This window comes from Notothenia coriiceps, unplaced genomic scaffold (assembly GCF_000735185.1).
Source record: "Notothenia coriiceps isolate Sejong01 unplaced genomic scaffold, NC01 NC01_scaffold00008054, whole genome shotgun sequence".
Classification (NCBI taxonomy): domain Eukaryota; kingdom Metazoa; phylum Chordata; class Actinopteri; order Perciformes; family Nototheniidae; genus Notothenia; species Notothenia coriiceps.
In genome coordinates this window covers 39-19,494 of record NW_011340755.1, presented here as the reverse complement: position 1 = coordinate 19,494, position 19,456 = coordinate 39, and the positions used below count along the sequence as shown (strand labels likewise).

At 41.6% G+C, this 19,456-nt stretch overlaps 1 protein-coding gene across 1 annotated transcript in view; it reads left to right on the top strand.

Moving 5' to 3' along the window:
* LOC104944443 (centrosomal protein of 112 kDa-like) overlaps positions 1–18,766 on the top strand; it is a gene marked incomplete at its 3' end in the record, with an annotated part of 24,870 nt that extends 6,104 nt beyond the window's left edge. Inside the window, exons 5-12 of the mRNA XM_010769974.1 lie at positions 1,844–1,928; positions 3,654–3,731; positions 7,183–7,230; positions 7,333–7,407; positions 13,637–13,723; positions 17,362–17,461; positions 17,923–18,041; positions 18,576–18,766. Coding sequence (XP_010768276.1) covers positions 1,844–1,928; positions 3,654–3,731; positions 7,183–7,230; positions 7,333–7,407; positions 13,637–13,723; positions 17,362–17,461; positions 17,923–18,041; positions 18,576–18,766 — 783 coding nt within the window. The remainder of the gene's footprint in view (positions 1–1,843; positions 1,929–3,653; positions 3,732–7,182; positions 7,231–7,332; positions 7,408–13,636; positions 13,724–17,361; positions 17,462–17,922; positions 18,042–18,575) is intronic.
* Between the last annotated feature and the right edge of the window lie 690 nt (positions 18,767–19,456).

The window sequence follows — 19,456 nt, the reverse complement described above, 5'->3', positions numbered from 1 at the left end:
GGTGTGTGTGTGTGTGTGTGTGTGTGTGTGTGTGTGTGTGTGTGTGTGTGTGTGTGTGTGTGTGTGTGTGTGTGTGTGTGTGTGTGTGTGTGTGTGTTTTTTGAAAGTTTTGATCATAATTCATTATAATAAGTGATTCATTATTCAACCCTTAACAGTATTATTGCAAAAGCATTGTACTGCTCTTTTCCAGTGATCATTTTCAGATTACATTCAAGGAAATCTGTCCTTTAGATGTATTATGTGTATATAAGTATAAGGTCAGTGTATAGACCATTTAGTATAGAGCATTTCATAGATATAGACATTCTAAATCTGTCCCAGCTTATTTCATGTTGCAGTGCAACTGAATGACACCCGCTGACAGGAAGTAGACAGCTGTTGCCTAGCAATGTCATTTCATTTGTAGCAATCTATACGCAATTTATGAAATATTATTTTTAAAACTTTACATACTGTGTGCCAATGAACATCGAGTTGCCACATGAGGACATAAACAGAGGCATATTATTATTTTTACATTTGAATCCTGTTTACCGTAACCCTGTTTAACAAAATCCAATTTTGTGAGTTCACTTACAGTAAAACGTTATTATGTGACAGAGATACTGTTCAGATAAGTACAGTTTAGTTTGATCAGGATCTGTCATTTAGATTAGAACAAATCTTATGATATTATGTTTATTGGCTAATGGTTACACAACCCATAGAACTGTTGTGACATCACAAAGTCACCAAATCTATTCAGCTCATTTTCAGACAGGTTTTTATATATATCCATCAGGACAAAAAGAGGAATAATCCTTTTCCTGAAACCTTCCGAATCCCCACAAAAAGGGGACACACATTTATGTATTAAACAATTAAACACGTGAAAAAGTTGATTTTGAATAATAAGTGACCTTTAAGTCTGTGCTGTGGAATAGCTACAAGTTAGTATACCTATATAAACTGGGAAAACATTAACTTTATTTCCTCAACAAACAGTGTCTAGTAGTAATATGACATTGTGAATTGTATGCATATTCCATGGGTTGGAGGATTTGAGGTACAAATTACAAAGGTGCTCGCACAGATATCCCTCCTGTTCTATATTCAGCAGTCTTTCCAGAAAGCTCACAGCGATGGTGCTCTCCTCCACGAGATAACACCTTCTGTGACAAATGAGGTTCAAATGCTCAATGCCAGGAATACTTAAATAGATTACATGGGAGAAAAAGAGCGCCCATAGGCTGCACATTGGGTGTGAAACAGTGCCCTCTAGAACGCAATGTGATGTCTCTATTAGATGACAGAATTTTTTTCCCATTCATTATTGTCCTACATCTTCCCGTCTCCTTTCACATCTTCATCCAATTAGCATTAACAGGCCATTAGTGCCTCATGCGCCTGTGCTTAATGAGATACTAGTAGGCTCAGTTATGTGTGTGTGTGTGAGAGGGAGAGGGAGAGCCAGTGAGAAGGGGATCTGTTTGTGTGCCAATGAATAAAAGCTGTTTCCTTGTTAATCTTCTTAACACCGTGATGGACATGATGAGAGACAATGATTGAGGTGTACAATTTATAAAAGGATTGGACCAGCCAAACACTGGTGCCCTGCGGGCTGTCCGTGGAAACAAAGTGATGTATAGCAGAGACGTTTATTGTTCGGATGGGATGAAATGCAGACCACAAACCATGCAACCACTGCCAGATGTTGATCTGTGTAAATAGCGAGGCAGGCTGCCGACGCAAGCACATTCATATGCAAAAATAGGGACCAAAACAGACTCCACAGACACACACACATACTATGCTGTAGGTTAGCATCTTACAGTTCTTCCTATTTCTCTCTCTCTTCCAGGAGAAGGCTGTACGAGGAACAGAACCCACCACGACCTGTGTCTTCCAGTCCACTCAAACAGTCTCCCAGACACGATGCCCGCAGGGTGAGCAGCACATCACCGTGGTTCAGACACACCTCTGGACTTCCCTGCCATTAGATGACACATTGAAATATTACTGCGAACCCGCTGGTGCCAATACAAATAGTAGCTGCGATGATTTGCTTTCTTCTTTAATGTGGACCAATTTGGAAATTCCTAAACTCATATCCCCATGAAGCTGGAGGAAATTCCCTGAAGTTATAAGTTGCTGGTTCAAGCAACAGAAATGGAGCTAATGGTTGTGATCACAATACATTTGGCAGTCAAACAGATTTTTGATGCACCCTACTGAAACTTACCTCTGAGTTACACTGAGAGTTGTTTCCCTTAGTTTGTATCTACAATGTTCGTATGAGTAGGTTGGACCCAAATCTGGATAACTCTCATCGTAACAGAACACGATTCAACAGCCTTCTACTAATTCAACTGCATCCTTCAAATATTTAGGGATTTCTTTTACATATAATTTAGCTGATGCTTTTATCCAAAGCAACTTATAAGTGCGAAAACCATAAAGAATCAAACTCCGAACAACAAGGAAAGTGCAGATATATTCACTTCAAGCAGGATCATACGTAAGTGCTGCTGAAGGCCTACATGAACTCAACAAGTGGTTCTTGTTTTTTTACTCAATTAAAACTGACTCTTCATGAAGGTAGGATTGCAGATGGTGCTGTTGTGTTAGACTGCATTAGTTTAAGCGAGGATCTGGCAAAATAAGTGTATTTAAGTTAAAAATGTAAGTAGATGAAACCTGCAAATTGTAAGAAACTGATTGAGAAATAATTTTTCATGGCCTTTAATGTGTCATCAAACCATAATGAGTCCACTCTACGTGTTCAAAGTAAAAGCCATCAAACAGTTCAATGTCACAACTGCTACCAGTGAGTACATCTGGCAAAAACCATTGGAGCCCATTTATACTTAACAGTGTTGAATTCCTGGTGCGATACAGAGACTGTGACACGCTACTTTGAACAGCCGGTGACCCACATACTCAGCATTCCTAGATATCGATATGAAACATTTACTGTGTTTGTTTGAGGGTGAGGCTCTGGGACCTTAATGCCTTTTTAATCCGAAGGGGCATTTAATCCTTTTCATTCAGCCATTTCTCTGTCAGTGCAGTTCCGCTGAGGTACACCCAAGGTCCACACTCCACAAGATCCTAATCAAATCCAACAACATCTCTCCTTACCCTATCGCTGCCTCAACTTTATAAGATATTTCCCCCCATGTCTACCTCGCTGCCCAACCTTGACTTGAGTAAACTGATCTTGAATCAACAGAAACCCCTGGAAGCGTTCAAATTATACTGTATAGAACAAATCCGGAGGCCCGTCGTAACGAAAGGCTGGGGAAACGTACGGATGACAGACAGTTTAGCTGCATATGCCCCTCTCGTGGAATTTACAGCGTGATGGAAATGATGATGTGGAGCTGCCAAACATCTGGAGTGCTGTATGTGAGGGAGTGAGGGAGCAAAGGGTGGAGGGATGGAGATAACGAGGGAGTGAAAAGCTGTTAGTGTGGGAGGAGAACACGTGTGGGTGTACTGTATATCTATAAGCTTTTAAAGAACCTTTTTATTGTTGCCAAGAGAGGAATAATGTCAAAATGATAACCCCTGTGTTACTCCCTTCCTTAGGCTAAACTGCCAGTCAAAGAAATGGTTTTAATTCCCTCCTCTCATTTGTTTACGCACTCTCACTTTTCCCCCCTCCACAGGTGGATGTGGGGCTGAAGGCAGACACGTCTCCCGATGACAGCGACCTGGAGGCTCGTCTCAACAGCTGGAACCTGGGGGTGAGTCCAGGGGCATGCCTTCAGCTGCTTGGGTACATGCAGTTGTCTTTAAGCTGTAGCTCACGCACAGTGACAGTGAATCTGATCACCCGAGCTCAAACACATTTAAATCAATAGGGCAATGACGCTGATTGATTGCTTCCACACTGTCCGACAAAGGCTGTTAAACGCTTTCAACAATGTCCTCGTGATTGTAGAGCTGGGCGATATGGAAAGAAAAAAAATCAAATATCGTGATATTCCTGATCAAACATCCCCATATCGATATTGCGAGGAGATTGTAGGGTTGCCAATAGTTGATTCCACAAATGTACACATTGATATATCTGAAAATCATCCATATGAGTGGACGTAACGGCTGAGGCTAAGCAAATAACCTCACTTTACTGTAATGCATCCTTTAAAACCAGGAAAGGATGTTATCCTATCCTAAAGGTAAGACTCATATAAAGATATTTATATTACAGTGTCTCCCCTAGGTTTACTGTTTTGGGGGTTGCTGCCTGAGCACCGGGGGGGGGGTTGGCATTGGGATATATATATTTTTTTAAATCCTCTGGAGCAGAGAGAGGAGCTGTGGATTATTGTTATTGATTAAGGCATCAGTGTTTCTTAGGGTCAAAAACACTCCAGCTCACAACGTAAAATGAAAGCGTATAGTTTATTTAATAAAAGAGCACATGTTCAATGTGAAAAGTGACGGTAGATATAGATTAGTTGCAATTTGGTGCTATGTATGTATATATATATATATTTTCAAAAAAAGATTATAAAAAAAAAGAAAATTATAATTTCTTTTTTTTAAAAACACGTTGAATTTCAGGGGGGGGTGCGGGGCTCTGTTGGCCCCTCCAAGACAATGGTAAGGGAAACATTGTATATAATATCGCTATATTGCCCATCCCTTCCTGAAACCACTTCCTTCTAATGTGATTGTAGGACGTGACAGTGAAGAAGCGTTGAGTAAACTGAGCATTTGAAGATTTGTGCGTCTCTCTTATCTGATCTGCCTGGAGTGCACCAGTCCAGCGCTTGATAAGCACTCTGCCCTCATGTCTTCTTATTCCCTTATTTTTTCCCTATCTCCTCACCAGCATGACCCAGAGTCTCCATCGTCCTCTCCCCCGCATCACTCACACACAGCCATGTTTTCTCCTGCTTTCAAAACGGCTTCTCTCTCTTCAAAAAATCCTTTCTTTCCCTCTGCCTCGCGATTTCACCTTCAGCCTTTTACATCTTCGTTTCCCCCCGACTCTCTCCATGTTCCTGTCTTTCTCAACACCAGGGTAATCTGAGGTATCCATCAGCAGACGTGAGGCTCTGCACTCGTCTGTGTTGAGATGCTGATAAGAGGCATTGCTTGGCAACGCTCCCCCAAGCCTGCATCTTTCAAATCAACAGATGTTCCTCCCCAAACACACACACACACAAACCCCCTTTAAGTTTACAGAAGTGTTATAGATGCACTGCTTCAAAGCCCCAAGTTCCGAGGAAAATGTCCGCACAGCCAAGCGTCACTCTATCTGGAACATCTTTAGCTTTAGATGTTCTGAAGCAGTCCATATCGGTTTGTTCATTTCACCTCGAATGACATAATGTGTGTTCTCAGCATGGTGGCCATACTGGACAGTAGTCAACAGATTGCATCAGACTCTGATAGGAGTTCCTTTAAGGGACACAAAACCTGAGTCAGCTGGACCTCCATCTGCTTCTTTCTCCAGTGGCTCATGAGTTGAATCTCCATTGGGAGTAACAGTAGAGTTGGGTGCAGCATACACTGATCTGCGGTGAAGAACACAAACGCATGCCAATCAAATTGTGTAAAAGCTTGACCTGTTCTTTCATACACAATTCAATGCTAGTCCATTTTCTGCGGTTAAATGGACAGTTGACCGCTAGTCAGAAAGTAGAAAGCCATCAATCACTGGGTGTTTTTATTTGGCTGCGGAGCCAGGCCTTGTGATGTTCGCCGGTCTGCGTGGTCCATCCATCCACGTCAGGTTCCAATGACACAGAGCGCTGTGCCAGCTGCACACAGGCGCACGCAGAATAAGAGTGTGCACACAGGCAGGCATACGTGTGCACCAAATCCAAGTTTAGTATCGCACTGTGCCAACATTACACCGCAGCATTTAGTCTACATGTCGCCCTGTGGGCCGTGCTCAATCAAATGTGCTGACTGGCTGTCTGTGGGTATAAAAATAAATCCCATTCTAGTTTTCAGCCTGGGCTCTAGTTTAGACGGATATTGATTGATTCATCACTTGGTAAATATGGATTTCTTTCTTTGCCAGTGCATAAAATTAAATAGCAATTCATCAAACATTATGACCTGCACATTGATGCTGCTCTGTGCACACTATCTTGACTCGTCTGTTCTTGTGCACGTCTCTCTCTGTGCATGTATTACAGTAAATCTGATTGGAGTTAAGCCTGATGTCTCCTTTTGTTGAGAGCTTACTGTATGTCAGCTAACAAAATGTCCGACCTGCTTTTACCTGCATCACGGCTAAGTCGGAGGCATAGCTGCTTTCATCTACTCCACCTGTCACTGGCTCACCCTGAAGCAACAGATTGTGACTTTATCCTTGTACATTAGCTGTAACTATTTTAGTCCCAAGCTTTTAGGCTCTGCTCTCTCATCTTCCATTCATTCTCCATTGGCTTTGTGTGGGTTGAACAACATTTGATCCTTTTTTTTTTTACACGACTGAATGGATCCCACACTACTCTCCTCTTCCTCCTTGTTCTCTTCCTCCATCCCCACGTTGAAGAAAAGAGCTTAGCAACAGAACTGTTTACCAGGCGTCTCTGCTTGTCATCTCTAAAGTCAGCCCCACTGCTTTGAAAGGCCGTGATCTTGCCGCTAGTTAGCAGCCCCTGTAGACAGCCTCAGTGCATGACAGAGAAACACTGAATGATGGTGTAAGTTCACAAGAAAAATAATGGGGTCATAAACAAATGCAAATAGTGGAAGGAAAATAGCAGGTTGTCAACACAGAGATGTTTGTGTCACATTTAGTGAGCCCTATTGATGTAATGCTGCACAGTTTGCGTTCAGGTGGTTGCGCAGTTCCTTTTTGTGTGTCTTGTGTTTCATATTATAATCAAAGGATATGGCATGTCAGTGTTTGGCATGGATGTATACACATTTGTCTCCATATGAAGGTAAACGGACCGGGGATAGCTTACAGATTCGTGGCGCTGAGTGTTGACAAAGGTCCACGTTGCGACAGCAAAGAGGGGCTGAGAGCGGAAACAGAGCCGGCCACACACAACATGCCTTGAAGTTCCCCGACGCATTCTGTCTTTTTAAACAGACAAGAGTTGACGGAAAAGACTGCAGCCACAGCCCTGAGCTTTTGATGTATTCCCAGTATTGTTTATAACAAACGAAGGGGCTGAGCTCAGATTCTGGAAGTCATTTGAACGTTTTTCTATTTACTTTCAGGTTGAAAACCCTCGTTATTTGCGAGAGAACCCCAGTCCCTTGTCTCCGGTGAGTTGCAAAAGGGTGTCTTTTGGTTGTTTTTAATGTGGAGTAGGTGAAAGTGCTGTCTTTGATCTCCTCATCACCTAATCTAGCTCTTTATCTCTGTAGATTTCCAAGCCAAGCTTTGGGAGGAACAGCACCTTGGCCGAGGATCAGGGCCCACAGTTTGCACAGAGCAAGGAGGTATACGCTACAGTACGTGATATTTTTGAGACTGTCATTTCCAGTAAGCCCAAACCCTTGCTACTCACTATTCAGTATGCTGAGCATTTATATAGAAGCAAGTGTTGAACGTGTACAGAAGTTATAGCTCCATTGACTGCTTTATGGCCCCCACAGCCATGTACATACTTCTTTGTACATCGTTTGTATTGTTGAAATGGCAGAGGCAAGGGTTCCTCTTAGAAGACAAAAATAATGCCGGCTCCCAGTGATGACAGCTTTTTTCTTATGTGGATTTAAGCTGAAAATCCCATTCTGAAAGCATGCTTTGAAGTCCCCTCTGCTCCTCCCCACCTCTCCTGAACTACCACTCAGCCCCCCCACCATAGGCCTTTACCCGCACTGTTAAATATAAAACTGAGCATGACTTGGCTGTAATAGCCGTGAGCTTTTCATGTCTGCTTAGGGAAAAACGCTCAAGTCAGTTAGCTTCACCCGGAGAGGGTGGAGAATGGAGGGAGAAAGGACAGAAAGAAAGGGAAAGAGTATGAAGCAATGCACAATATGCTTATTGACCTCTCTGTCATAACAGAGATGTGTTTGTGATTTACATGTAGAGACACACATACACGTCAGTCAGTCTGTCTACCTGTGGGTTGATATTTAATGTAGCAACACCAATACGAAAAACATTAAAGCAACGTACCATGATGCTGTTTGATCCTGACTCAGACGGCTGTGTGTGGTGGGAATATAAATGTATCACATTTCAGAAAGACCATATTTGTCCTCCACATCAATCTTACTTTATTATACACAGAGTTACCGGTTTCTAAGGTAAATCAGTGTAGGGAGCCTGCAGTAAACTGAGTGTAGCTCATAAGAGGGTTGGATGTTTATTGATTAAACTCTATGGACATTTTTGTCCTAATGGTATTTTCACATTTGAGAATTAAAACTATGTCCCCCAGTTGTATATCAGAAGTATGAATCGTTGAAAGAAAAAAAAGGTAATTTGATCCAGTTTATATGTAGGTGCTCTTGAATGAGAGAATAACATTGTTAGGGAGAGGCTATAGAAAACTGGTCTGTCAGTGCCGCTGAGGCCAGAATGCTCTCAATATGGGACCCAGTTCAGGAATTCCTCAAACAAATCCTTTGGGAAATGAGAGGTAATATTGCCACGCTAAGGTTTTTATTCCCGATGATTCTTACGTGTGTGCTAATAGCCCCTGTATCAAATCTATGGCAATGTTGGACAGATGTTTGGTCCCAAACAACACATTGAATAACTTAAGAGTGATGCCAGGGAATGTTTTTTATGATCCCAGACTTTTCCATCATGGAGATTGACATTGGTATTTTGTAATACAATGTCTGATAACATGTTTGCTAAACACATGCGTTTTTCCCTTTGGAAGAATTGTAATCCCCATCGTGACGGCTAACGTTTCATCTACAGCCATCATCGGGTCAACATTTCAAGCTGTCTATTTGCTAATGACCTGCACATCCAAGGACACTCCCATCAGCCACATGCAGAACATTACATTGAGCAATGCATCTCCACTTCCATTCTCATTGTGAAGTTCTGGGAATTCCCTTTTGCCTTTACCATCTGCCCTAAAAAGGGGGAATCATAATATGTCTGTGGTTAATGTCATGCGACGGTAAAGCCCCTTTTCTTTTAGTTTTTATTATTTAAGATGCCCCGAGTGATCATGTGTCGTGTGTCACCATAAGCAATTACAAGAGTGTTAGGAGGATTTCAGGAACTCTGAACCCCCACAGGATACAGCTGTTACCACACACATACACGCACAGTATTTTTCTATAGAAGTGTCTTGAGTCACCAATACCACCCTTAACCATATCATCCTCACCAGCCGCGTTAAGCTTTCCTGCAGAACCATGTCCAACCCTACCATTGCGTGGCTGTCTAGGCCCAGACTAGAAAATCACAGTGACATCACTTCCCTTTAATCCCGAAAGCCTAGTTGAAAATGTACCCAGGTTTAAAACGTTATACATGCCACATGTCATTAAGCTGGCAGCAGCTCAACAAACATCTCGGCTTTCACACCAAACTCATCCTCCTGCTAAGCTAACGACCGCATTGATAAGAATGCTGACTGCTTTTTCCTACGGTACAATGAGGGGCAGCTGACAAACTTCACCGCAAGCAGACATTGCTTTGAGTCACTTGCAGTGTTTTTGCTTATGAAAGACTTGTGGAAAGTGTCTGGCATGAGCAATAAGTCCTGCTAATCCTTAAGCACACCCTAGAAGTTCTCAGCATTACGAGTCTTTATTTGGAAAATCAATTAAACAGCGGCTGATGAGTCATACATAGCCGTAGGCCCAAGTTGTTATTACTGGAGGAGATACTGACTGATCAAGGCGGCCCATCTTTCTTTTAAAGTTTGCATTTGCGCCTTTGCATACTGTTTTCTAAACTAACCCCTTGGTACCTGACCTCAGGGATTGTTGGCAGAAGGCGCAGTACACTAGATGAATGTCTTCGTGTCAAGCAGTCGCACTCTAATGGTCACAAGCCCAAGACTAGGGATCAGACCCCTTTGCTCCCCGTTGCCATAATGATACAGTCTCTTTAATCTAAGAATCCTCTGGGATGGAGCTTGAGCGCTCAGCCTGTGATTTAGTGGGCCATAGCCTTTCTTATCTGAACGCTTTTCAAAGCTAAAAAAGAGCAAAGCTAGTGAGCCTTAGTAGTTTAAAGGGGACCAGTTCTTCAGAGTGCTCCAGGCTGAGAATCACAAGGGACCAACTGGGTTCCGAAGAAGATAAAGTTACTATTTCTGTCCTCTGTATTTGATTCTTACGTACTTGATGTATTTATATCAGCAATTTCGGGTAATAATCTGTTTACTTACCCCTTCTCCAAATCTTTGGGGGTGATTATTTTCACATTCGATGGGAGCCAACGTTTCTAGCCAACCTTACTATCTGGACAGTGAATAAACTTCCTGTCAGTGTGGAAATGACATCTAGCTGCTCCTCAGGAGATAGCGAACGCTGCATACCGACTATCCTTGAGCATCTGTGTTTACTGAGGATGAAAGACGCACCAGGACATTGTACATTGCAGGCAAGACGAAGGAGATGCACAAACGCAACCTTGCTTTGAGGAGCACAAACAGTTAGCAGACGATTTGTGAACACATCCCTCTGAGGAAGAAGGCCATGAACCCCGCGATGGTTTTGAGAGCAGAGAAAGCAACTGTTTCCATCTTCTCCTCACATTCCCTCGCTCATATGGCCCCGCCGCCACCACCACTACCCCCCAGTTCTTCCCTCCCACCCTCCTATCCTTTCAAGAGCGGATTGTCAAAAAACATGGCATCTTACAGCGCTCGCAACAACTCTGAAGAACAGAAGCGGTAAAAAAGCTGTACCATCCAGTCGGGCTGATTGAAGGCACCTCAGACGCCTTAGGTGTACGACATTCCTCCTCCTCCTTCCTTCACTGACGACTTTATAAACAAGTTTCAAACGCCCCTGATCTAGTTTGACAAACTTTCTCCAAAGAGCATTTGAAGAGATGATGAGAAAGTGACACCCCCACATGTGTTTTTTTTTTGTTTTTTTGGGGCGCCGGCAGAATCAGGTCTCTACTTAATGTTCTGCTTTTCAATCACTGCCATCTCTCTCCTTCTCTCTTTCTCTTGCATTTTCCTTTTTACTCTGACAGGTCTCCTGTGGTCCCCTCAATTGCACAAGAAATGGTGGAAAATCAAGAAAACAGACACAGAACAAAGAGAGAACATTTAACAGAGCTTTGTCAAGGCTTCAGTGTATAAAGGTTGCTCAAGTGCAATAACAAGGAGAGACATCTAGAAGGCAACCTTATGTGTCTTACAGTAGTTTATTTATTTACACTTGTGAAGATCATCAAAAATGAAGTACTTACATGTTGACAAAGCCAATCTATTTGGGTTTTATAGATTCTACCATTTCGACGCGTACGTACGTACATACATATTTGTATCTAACAACCAGTGTGATGTTAACGTGAGAATTGTGTTGTATCAATATGTACACACTTTACCATACTTTAATTGAATCATATTTTTAGTCGGGACATCTGCTTCCCTTTGATTTTTACCAACAGAAGGTCTAATGTGGTTAGACTGTGTCGTGGGGATTTTCTACTTAATTGTTTTGATGACTAGAACAAACAAAAGCTAGCCTCAGGATGTTGTTAACCATTGACATGTTCACACACACAACCACACTTTCAAGGGGAGAATATTGTCTCTGCGCTCCAGGGTTGATTAACACGCCAGCACAGACAGTGACTAAACATGAGTAGTGACATCAAAGCCAATGGCCAGTCATATTTCTGTCATGTGTTGCGTGTTTGTGACTCGAGACATCTTGTGTGTCATAGGAAAAAAACAAACAAACTAGAAACTAGGCCGAGAAACATCATATTTTAGAAAGGAAATGTGATATAAAAAGGAACACATGATAACAATAAAATACAGTTAATTTGAAATATAGCTGTGTCAAATAAGCAGGACTAAACATATGCATATTGTAAACGACACATGAAAGCCGTTTTTTTTTTTAAAGATGCGTTTTGATTATGTTAAAGATATTCAGCCAAGACTATTTTATTTTTGTCACTGTCAGAGACTGATATGCTACAGTCACTCTAGCACCATCCGCAGTCCAGAGAATGACAGCTACCACTCAAACATCTCAAAGGATAAACTCCTTGTATCATACATTAAACACACTCTTTTTTTGTTGTGGAACACCCTCAGGTAAAGGTTTGCTTTTCTGCCCCACTAGGAGTAAGGTTCTGAGTGGAATAGAAGATGTGTAACAGCCTCACAGGGCTGCTGTCCTCCATCAAAGACTCTTAACTCACTGATATTACAAAAAAACTCATCTCTTTCGACTCCACTTCGAACAAAAAAATGACTATCAAAGCACTTATATTCTAACAAAGGACTGGCTTATCTAAAGCCAGTTGAGTAGCACTTGAAATGTTTTGGCTCTATGAAACCTGATGTACTTACCGTAATTTTCGGACTATAAGCCGCACCTGAATATAAGCCGCAGCAGCGGCATACCACTCTCGGTTCCACTTTTACTTTTGCGCGCTACCTGTCTCACTCTTTTCCGGCCTCCAGCTTTTCCTGCTGGAACCCGCCGCTTAAAGGTGGGGGTCCGCGGATCGGCCATAGAGCCCATAGAGTTAAAGGTGTTGGCCGTTAGCTGTAAAAATCCATAGATTAGCCGCACCGTTATATAAACCGCAGCGTCGAAAAATAGGGAAAAAGGCGCGGCTTATAGTCCGAAAATTACGGTATATGATTCTGTTTTCTTCAAGTTTGTATTTTCTTGATCGAATGCACTTTGGATAAAAGCGTCAGCTAAATGTAATGTAATGATATTCACAGGATCTCTTCCACTAATCCAGTGCGTCTTTTAGTATCATTGTCTCTGCTGACAAAGTGAATGCCTTTCAAAGACCTATATATATTTGTGAATATATTGCAAAGAGATTGTGTGATAATGATTTCTCCACAAATGACTAAAAGCTTATTATGTTTAATAAAAACCATAGAAGAAGAGGGTATTAGGGTTTATTTGACTGAGATGGTGAAGCCGTCTAGCTTTAGGGGATCTGTTCTAACATGCACATGACAACGCTGAACTTTTGATCCTCTGAAAACACTGTGTTCAAATGAAAACAGCCACTCTCTCCATGATTAACTGCAGTAGTACACACAGGCTTTCACTTTGTTGTGCTTACTATAGAGTGACTGCATATTTTATCGCTAACAGACACACGCACGCACGCACGCACACACACACACACAGTTGAGTAGATCTCAGTTTCACAGAGTTTTTTGAAGCTCTGCACACGGATAAATATTTTTAAATGTTAATGTAGTGTATTTCATCATCAGCTGCGCTTGGGTGCAAGACGGGACGCACAGTATCTTCTTTCATCCAGATTCATGTTATCTCTGCTATCCTGTCACTCTGAGATGTTTTTTTAAGGCATGTCTCTAAAAAAAGATTAGGACACTGAATGTTTATCTCCCGTTAAACAAAACCTGCTACTTGTGTTGCTGGGTAATAAATAATCTTTCATCCCAAAAGCAGATGCAGCTTCTTTTTTTTTTTACTTACAAACTTCATTTTACATATGGAAATAAAAACAGTTTGGTCAATACAGTTCATGACATTTTGTTTTCGAATGTGTTTCCAGACCGAGATGAAGATCAAAGTTCTGGAGTCCAAGCACCAGGAGGAGAAACTGAAGATGCAGCAGAGACACGATGCAGATGTTGAGAAAGTAAGAATTGAAACTGAAAGCGAGTAAATACTCTGCCAGCACCAGCATTTCAAAAACACAATTTAATGTTTGGCTCCAGTTCGTAGCATATGAGAAAAGGCATATTGATGTCATTAACTCAGGATTTTTGTTAGTCGCAATGTCCTAGCATTTCACTAAACTGTGTTATTACGAAACACAACCAAGATCCTATAATATAATACATTCTTAAGTTCATGCCCAGACTTGAATCGGTTTTAATTTATTTGCAGAACTCTCATAGTTCCAATTATATTGAGAAATATATGATATTATAATTTCGTCTGGGGACACTGGACAGGCAAATCTGTTGACTTGAGTGTTCATGGATTCTAGTTAATCTGCGTTACGATGCCCATCATTGACTTTTATTTCCATTTGGTGGCTCATGAAAAGAATAAGGAACGAGTCTCTCCTCTTCTCATCCTCCTCATACCGCGAATAATCACCTCTTCAAAGCTCTCTGTCAGCCGAAGAAAATAGCGGTGAAGCTGGTTTGTTTCACACTTGGTGCCCATCATCTGCCTCAGATCAAGCACCTGGGATCTGTCACATCCTCGCTATGACTTTCCTTTGCTTCCACAGAAGCTTTTAATAAAAGGGAAAAAACACTCCAATTTTCGGTCCTCTTTAAGATGCCCATTGCTTCTTTGTGCTTGACAGGAGACAGGCTGACAGTTAGCTCGCTCTCCCTCCCTTTCTTTAATTACATACAGATTGCTTGTTATGTCCGATTTAATTTCCTCAGTATTGCACCCGGTATTCTCTGTAATGGCTTCAAAGGGGAGTGATTCGGGGGTGCACTATGACGAGGCTGATGGAAGGTGGGCAAGCTGGGTTTAGCTTTAATTAGTCTCTTTATGAATAATGCATACCCTGCTAAAATGCCACCGGTCATTGTGAAGAGACTAATGAGAGAACAGGCCGGAGTTTTGTATGTCAGTGGTTGTGGATTAGTACTGTGTTTAGTTGTAAAAATATTTGATAACCTCTGAGACAGTATACCACACCAGAATAAAAAAATGTCTTGTTTGAACTTCCATTGGGAGTACATTAGTGTTTCTGTTTCTCTATATGAACAGAGTACACTAATATTATTTCATGTTTTCTACAATAGGCGTGTTTGCTCCAGTTCACTCCATTCACTGGTGATATTAGTTAAAGTCATGGACTGCCATACTGGATATCCCCCTCTGCATTAGGGGGTCTTATAAAAGCCTAAAATGAGCACCCTAAAAGCTGTCATTTCCCACCTTATAGTGCACTCTCCCTGGACTGACACTGTGTTACTGCCTTGCTCGGTTGGCCCCCTCAAAAGACAACAATCTCTCTGGTCCGGTGAAATGGAAAAAATTGGGTATCCCTAAATGTTCTGTGAACTTTGCTCCATCCCCCCCCCAACCTCCTTTCATCTCCCCCCATCCCATTCACACAGAGGGGATGACTGGCTTAGCAGCTAAGTGCACCTGGATAACAAACAAAGTGCTGGAGAGATAAAGTGTTATGGGCTGTGGGACGGTTTTTGACGAGCAAATAAATACTCTCACTGACAGAAAATCTGAGCATGAGACTGTTGTTGGACCGGTCTTTTTTATTTTGTCTTGTTAACTGTGACGGGTAATACAATTACGAGAATGTGATAATTATTGTGTCTCAGCTATGTGATTACGATCCGCTCCAAAATGTAATGGGTTTGTCCTTGGTGCATTAGTAGTTTTCCCGCTAAAAGTTAAACAAACTGAACCAAAAACGTAACAGGGGTAATTATGCTGAAAAAAAGATTTACACTGAAGTAAAAAAAGTTTTAAAAAATTGTTTTATCTATAACAATTTTTCCCTGACCTCAGTGGAAAATGTTATGAGGTCAGAAGAATGTGTAGGGACAGGGAAAAGACAAGAATCCAACTTTCTAATTACGGCAGATGCAAGTAAGGACTCCTGTCCCCTCGTGAATTTGTTTAAAACCTGTAAACACCAGGCAGTAGACACACCCTCAGACTAATTGCATAATATGCTAAATATGTATATGTACATTATAAAGTTGAGCCCAGACACCATCCTCCTCCTGATGGAGAGTGCCAGCCTGTCCTTTTACACTGCAGCTCCAACTCTCCATGGCCTTATTTGACTAATTGCTCACAGATGGCAGCAGCGAGCAGATGCAGTTACCCAGCACACCTCAGCACAGGTGGTTTACTCGCAAGGCATTTCCCTCCGTTAGCCTGATGCCTCAATAGGCATGTGGGTAATGAGGTCGTATCAGGTCATGCGGTTAATTATGTACATAAAATATCCCATTTCCCTTTAAATAACATTTACAATATACATTTTGCTTTTGTTAAATCATAATGATTTAGAAGAAGGTCTGTTTGTTGCAGTATTCACAAACACTACTGATGCAAATAACCCTTTAACATTGATTGTTTGCATTTAGTATTATGTAGTTGTGATATTAGTGTATTTTTAATAGATCTGCTACTCGGTGTATAGGTTCTCTGAGGGGATTTCTAGTAAACAAACAAAGGTTTCTGTTTAAATGCAGTATTTTTAATAACATTATTCATTTGCTTGAGGCCAAACAAACTAGCTTTCATCAAAACATAAGCAAATGTATTTATTTTTCTTTAACATTCTGAATCCTCCATCTTTTACATGTTAGTTCTCTTGCTAGCAGACTTCTTCTTTCTTGCCTTGTTGGCACAGCCCTGCATTTCTGGTGTGTAACGCCTACCTATAATCGGTGTTAAAATGTAACATCATTGCCAGGAAATCACCAGCATGAATATGTACCAACAGAGATGAGCCCCTCATGTAAAGACAGTGCTACAGATGGCTACTAGTTGTCAGAATTTCTCACGCTTAAAAGGTACCCTTAAGAGTTACTGCAGTTTCCTATAGAGTGCCACAGTGACGCGTCCTACTTTTATAATTTTCGGATCATAAATCTATCTATCTGATGATAAAAGTAGACATGTGGATATTATCCGGTTGAACAAAACGTGATCTGTCTCTTTAATTTGTGTCAACTACAGACCTTATTTCGAGTTATTTTCCTAAATTCTATGGAGAAATTGCATTGGTTTTTGTGGAAGGAACCGGAAGTGGTAAAATGCTAACTTACTTCCGGGTTTTAGGACGTGTCACTGTGGCACTCTATACTGTTATTTACATTTGGTGGTTGTGTTCATTTTTGTTTGTCTTTGTTCATGATTGAAATCTTATTTAATTTAATGGAATATGAATCACGAGCAAACATTCTTATAATGTCCTGAAAAAAGATATATGCAGCTCTGGAAAAAATGAAGAGACCACTCAAAATGTTTTTTTAAATCTCTACATTTATGGCAGCCATTACATTCTAGTGTCTGTTACATTCCAACACAGAGAAACGTTGTCAGCAGTTTATAGAATAACATAAATATTTTTTGATTTAACTCAAACACATACCTAAATAGTAAAACAAGAGAAACTGATAATTTTGCAGTGGTTTCTGTCAATTGATATTTATTTTTGGCGTATAGCTTTAATCTCTACTGGTACAAAGAAAAAAGACAATCGGCAGTACAAAAGCTAAATATTCTCCAGTTTCTGTTAAAATAATCTTCCTTTCACTTTTTTAGATCCTGGACCGAAAGAATGGTGAGCTTGAGGAGACGAAGAGCATGTACCGGGCTAAGCAGAGGGAATCCGAGGAGATGATCCGTAAACTGGAGAAGAAAGGTGAGGGGTCGCAGGAGTGTACGGTTAACTGGAAGGATGTTTATACTGGTGTCTCTGAACACTCAGTGTAAAAAGCCTGAAAAGATACAATGCACTGCTCAATGCACCGTGTAGAGTGATGTTCTCCAGCTGCTCAACCTTAAATTTAATTGCACAATGTCCACCTTGATTCTATATTCCTCTTTTACTCTTCGCCTCCTCGTGTATCTCTAAAAGCATTTGAAGAAAAACATATAGACTTGGAGAAGAGAAGTGCTAATGGCCGTTTGCTATAAGCGATATCTTTATTGACTTTGATATCAATGAGAATTTGTGTGTGTGTGTGTGTGTGTGTGTGTGTGTGTGTGTGTGTGTGTGTGTGTGTGTGTGTGTGTGTGTGTGTGTGTGTGTGTGTGTGTGTGTGTGTGTGTGTGTTTCTCGGGGGTGTGTGTGTGTGTGGGGATGTGTGTGTTTCTCCAAAGTTCAAAGTGTGCTGCGGGAATCCAAGGTCATCTGTGAGAGCAAGGAGAAGCAGATCGCTGAGCTGAAGAACATGTCGGATCAGAGCAGCGACTCCCTGAAAAACGAGTGGGAGAAGAAGGTACGAGGGAGAAGTTGAAGGGTTTGGCTATTCTGCAGCCCAACCCCCTGTAAGCAGCCCTGAGCCACAGGAAGACCGTTTGATAGCATGAGACTAGCAGACTTGGCTGGAAGCAGTCAGGCTCTGCTGCACTGTTAGAAAAAAAATCTTTATTCTTTCATGCTGTGCTTAAGTAAGTGTGTTTGTTTTTTTGTGCTGAAAAATTAAAGCTCTCTGCCCTGGGTAAATTGTGTTTTCACTCCTGATGGCTCTAGCTAACGGAGCCGTTAGAGCTCAATAAGATCCTAATGAAATTTCCACTCACCTCTTCAGGTTGACTGAGCATGTGACGAGCAGCAATTTGTCTCAGATGTAATAATAAAGAAACTACTTGGCCGTATAAATGGTGTATATTCCCCTTGAATAAGCAATGCCCAAAGAAAACGATTTTTAAAGGGGAAATTATGAAAGAGAAGATGATGAATATAAATAACGCAAAGTAATCCCAGGGAGAAAGATCTGTGGCTGATGTGCATTTAATCTGGGCCCTTCCAGCTGCATGCTGCTGTGACACAGATGGAGCAGGAGAAGTTTGAATTGCAGAAGAAACACACTGACAACATCCAGGAGCTGCTGGAGGACACCAACCTGCGGCTGGCTAAGATGGAGGCCGAGTATAACGCGAGGGCACAAGCGACCGTGAGTACAAGAACAGGCGTGTTGACGTGCCAACAAACCCGAGTTCTGTCAGCAAGTTGTTTTATTTACAGCCGTTTGATGTATACAAAAAACGTTCTAGTTGATTCCAAATGGTGTCAAGTGTTAACATGTTTACCCAAAGTGACCTCATGTAACACGGTTTAATCTGGATTGGTATACTTGTGTTTATTCCATCCTGAGGATCATGTTTTTTTATTCTGAAGGGAATGATCATGAGAGCAGCTTTAGGAGATTCATCTTGAAAAGCAGCAGGAGATTCAAGCGTTCAGACACATGTGGGCAGATGATATATATCCTACGCCAGCTTTCACTGGAACAAACAGGATTCTGGGTGATGGGACGGGTGTATTTCTGCATGAAGCTCTTGCCTTGTTTAGCTCTTAGGAAAGTGTATACAACATCTGTCATATAATCACGGTCACCCATGGCAACTCCATGGCTCAAATGAAGGGGACTTCCTGTAACTTCTGGGTGGGAGTGACTCTGATATCTTTCCTCTGTCGTCTTTACTTTAGCTACAGTTTCTTTGATGGTTTATATAATGACTTTGGTTTTAATTGGGATCGTGCGCATTACATTAATAAGGGATCATCAACACCAGAGGCCAGTGGAGCACACCGCTTCATAAATAGTATTGTTAGCATTCTCATACCACGCACGCACGCACACACACACACACACACACACACACACACACACACACACACACACACACA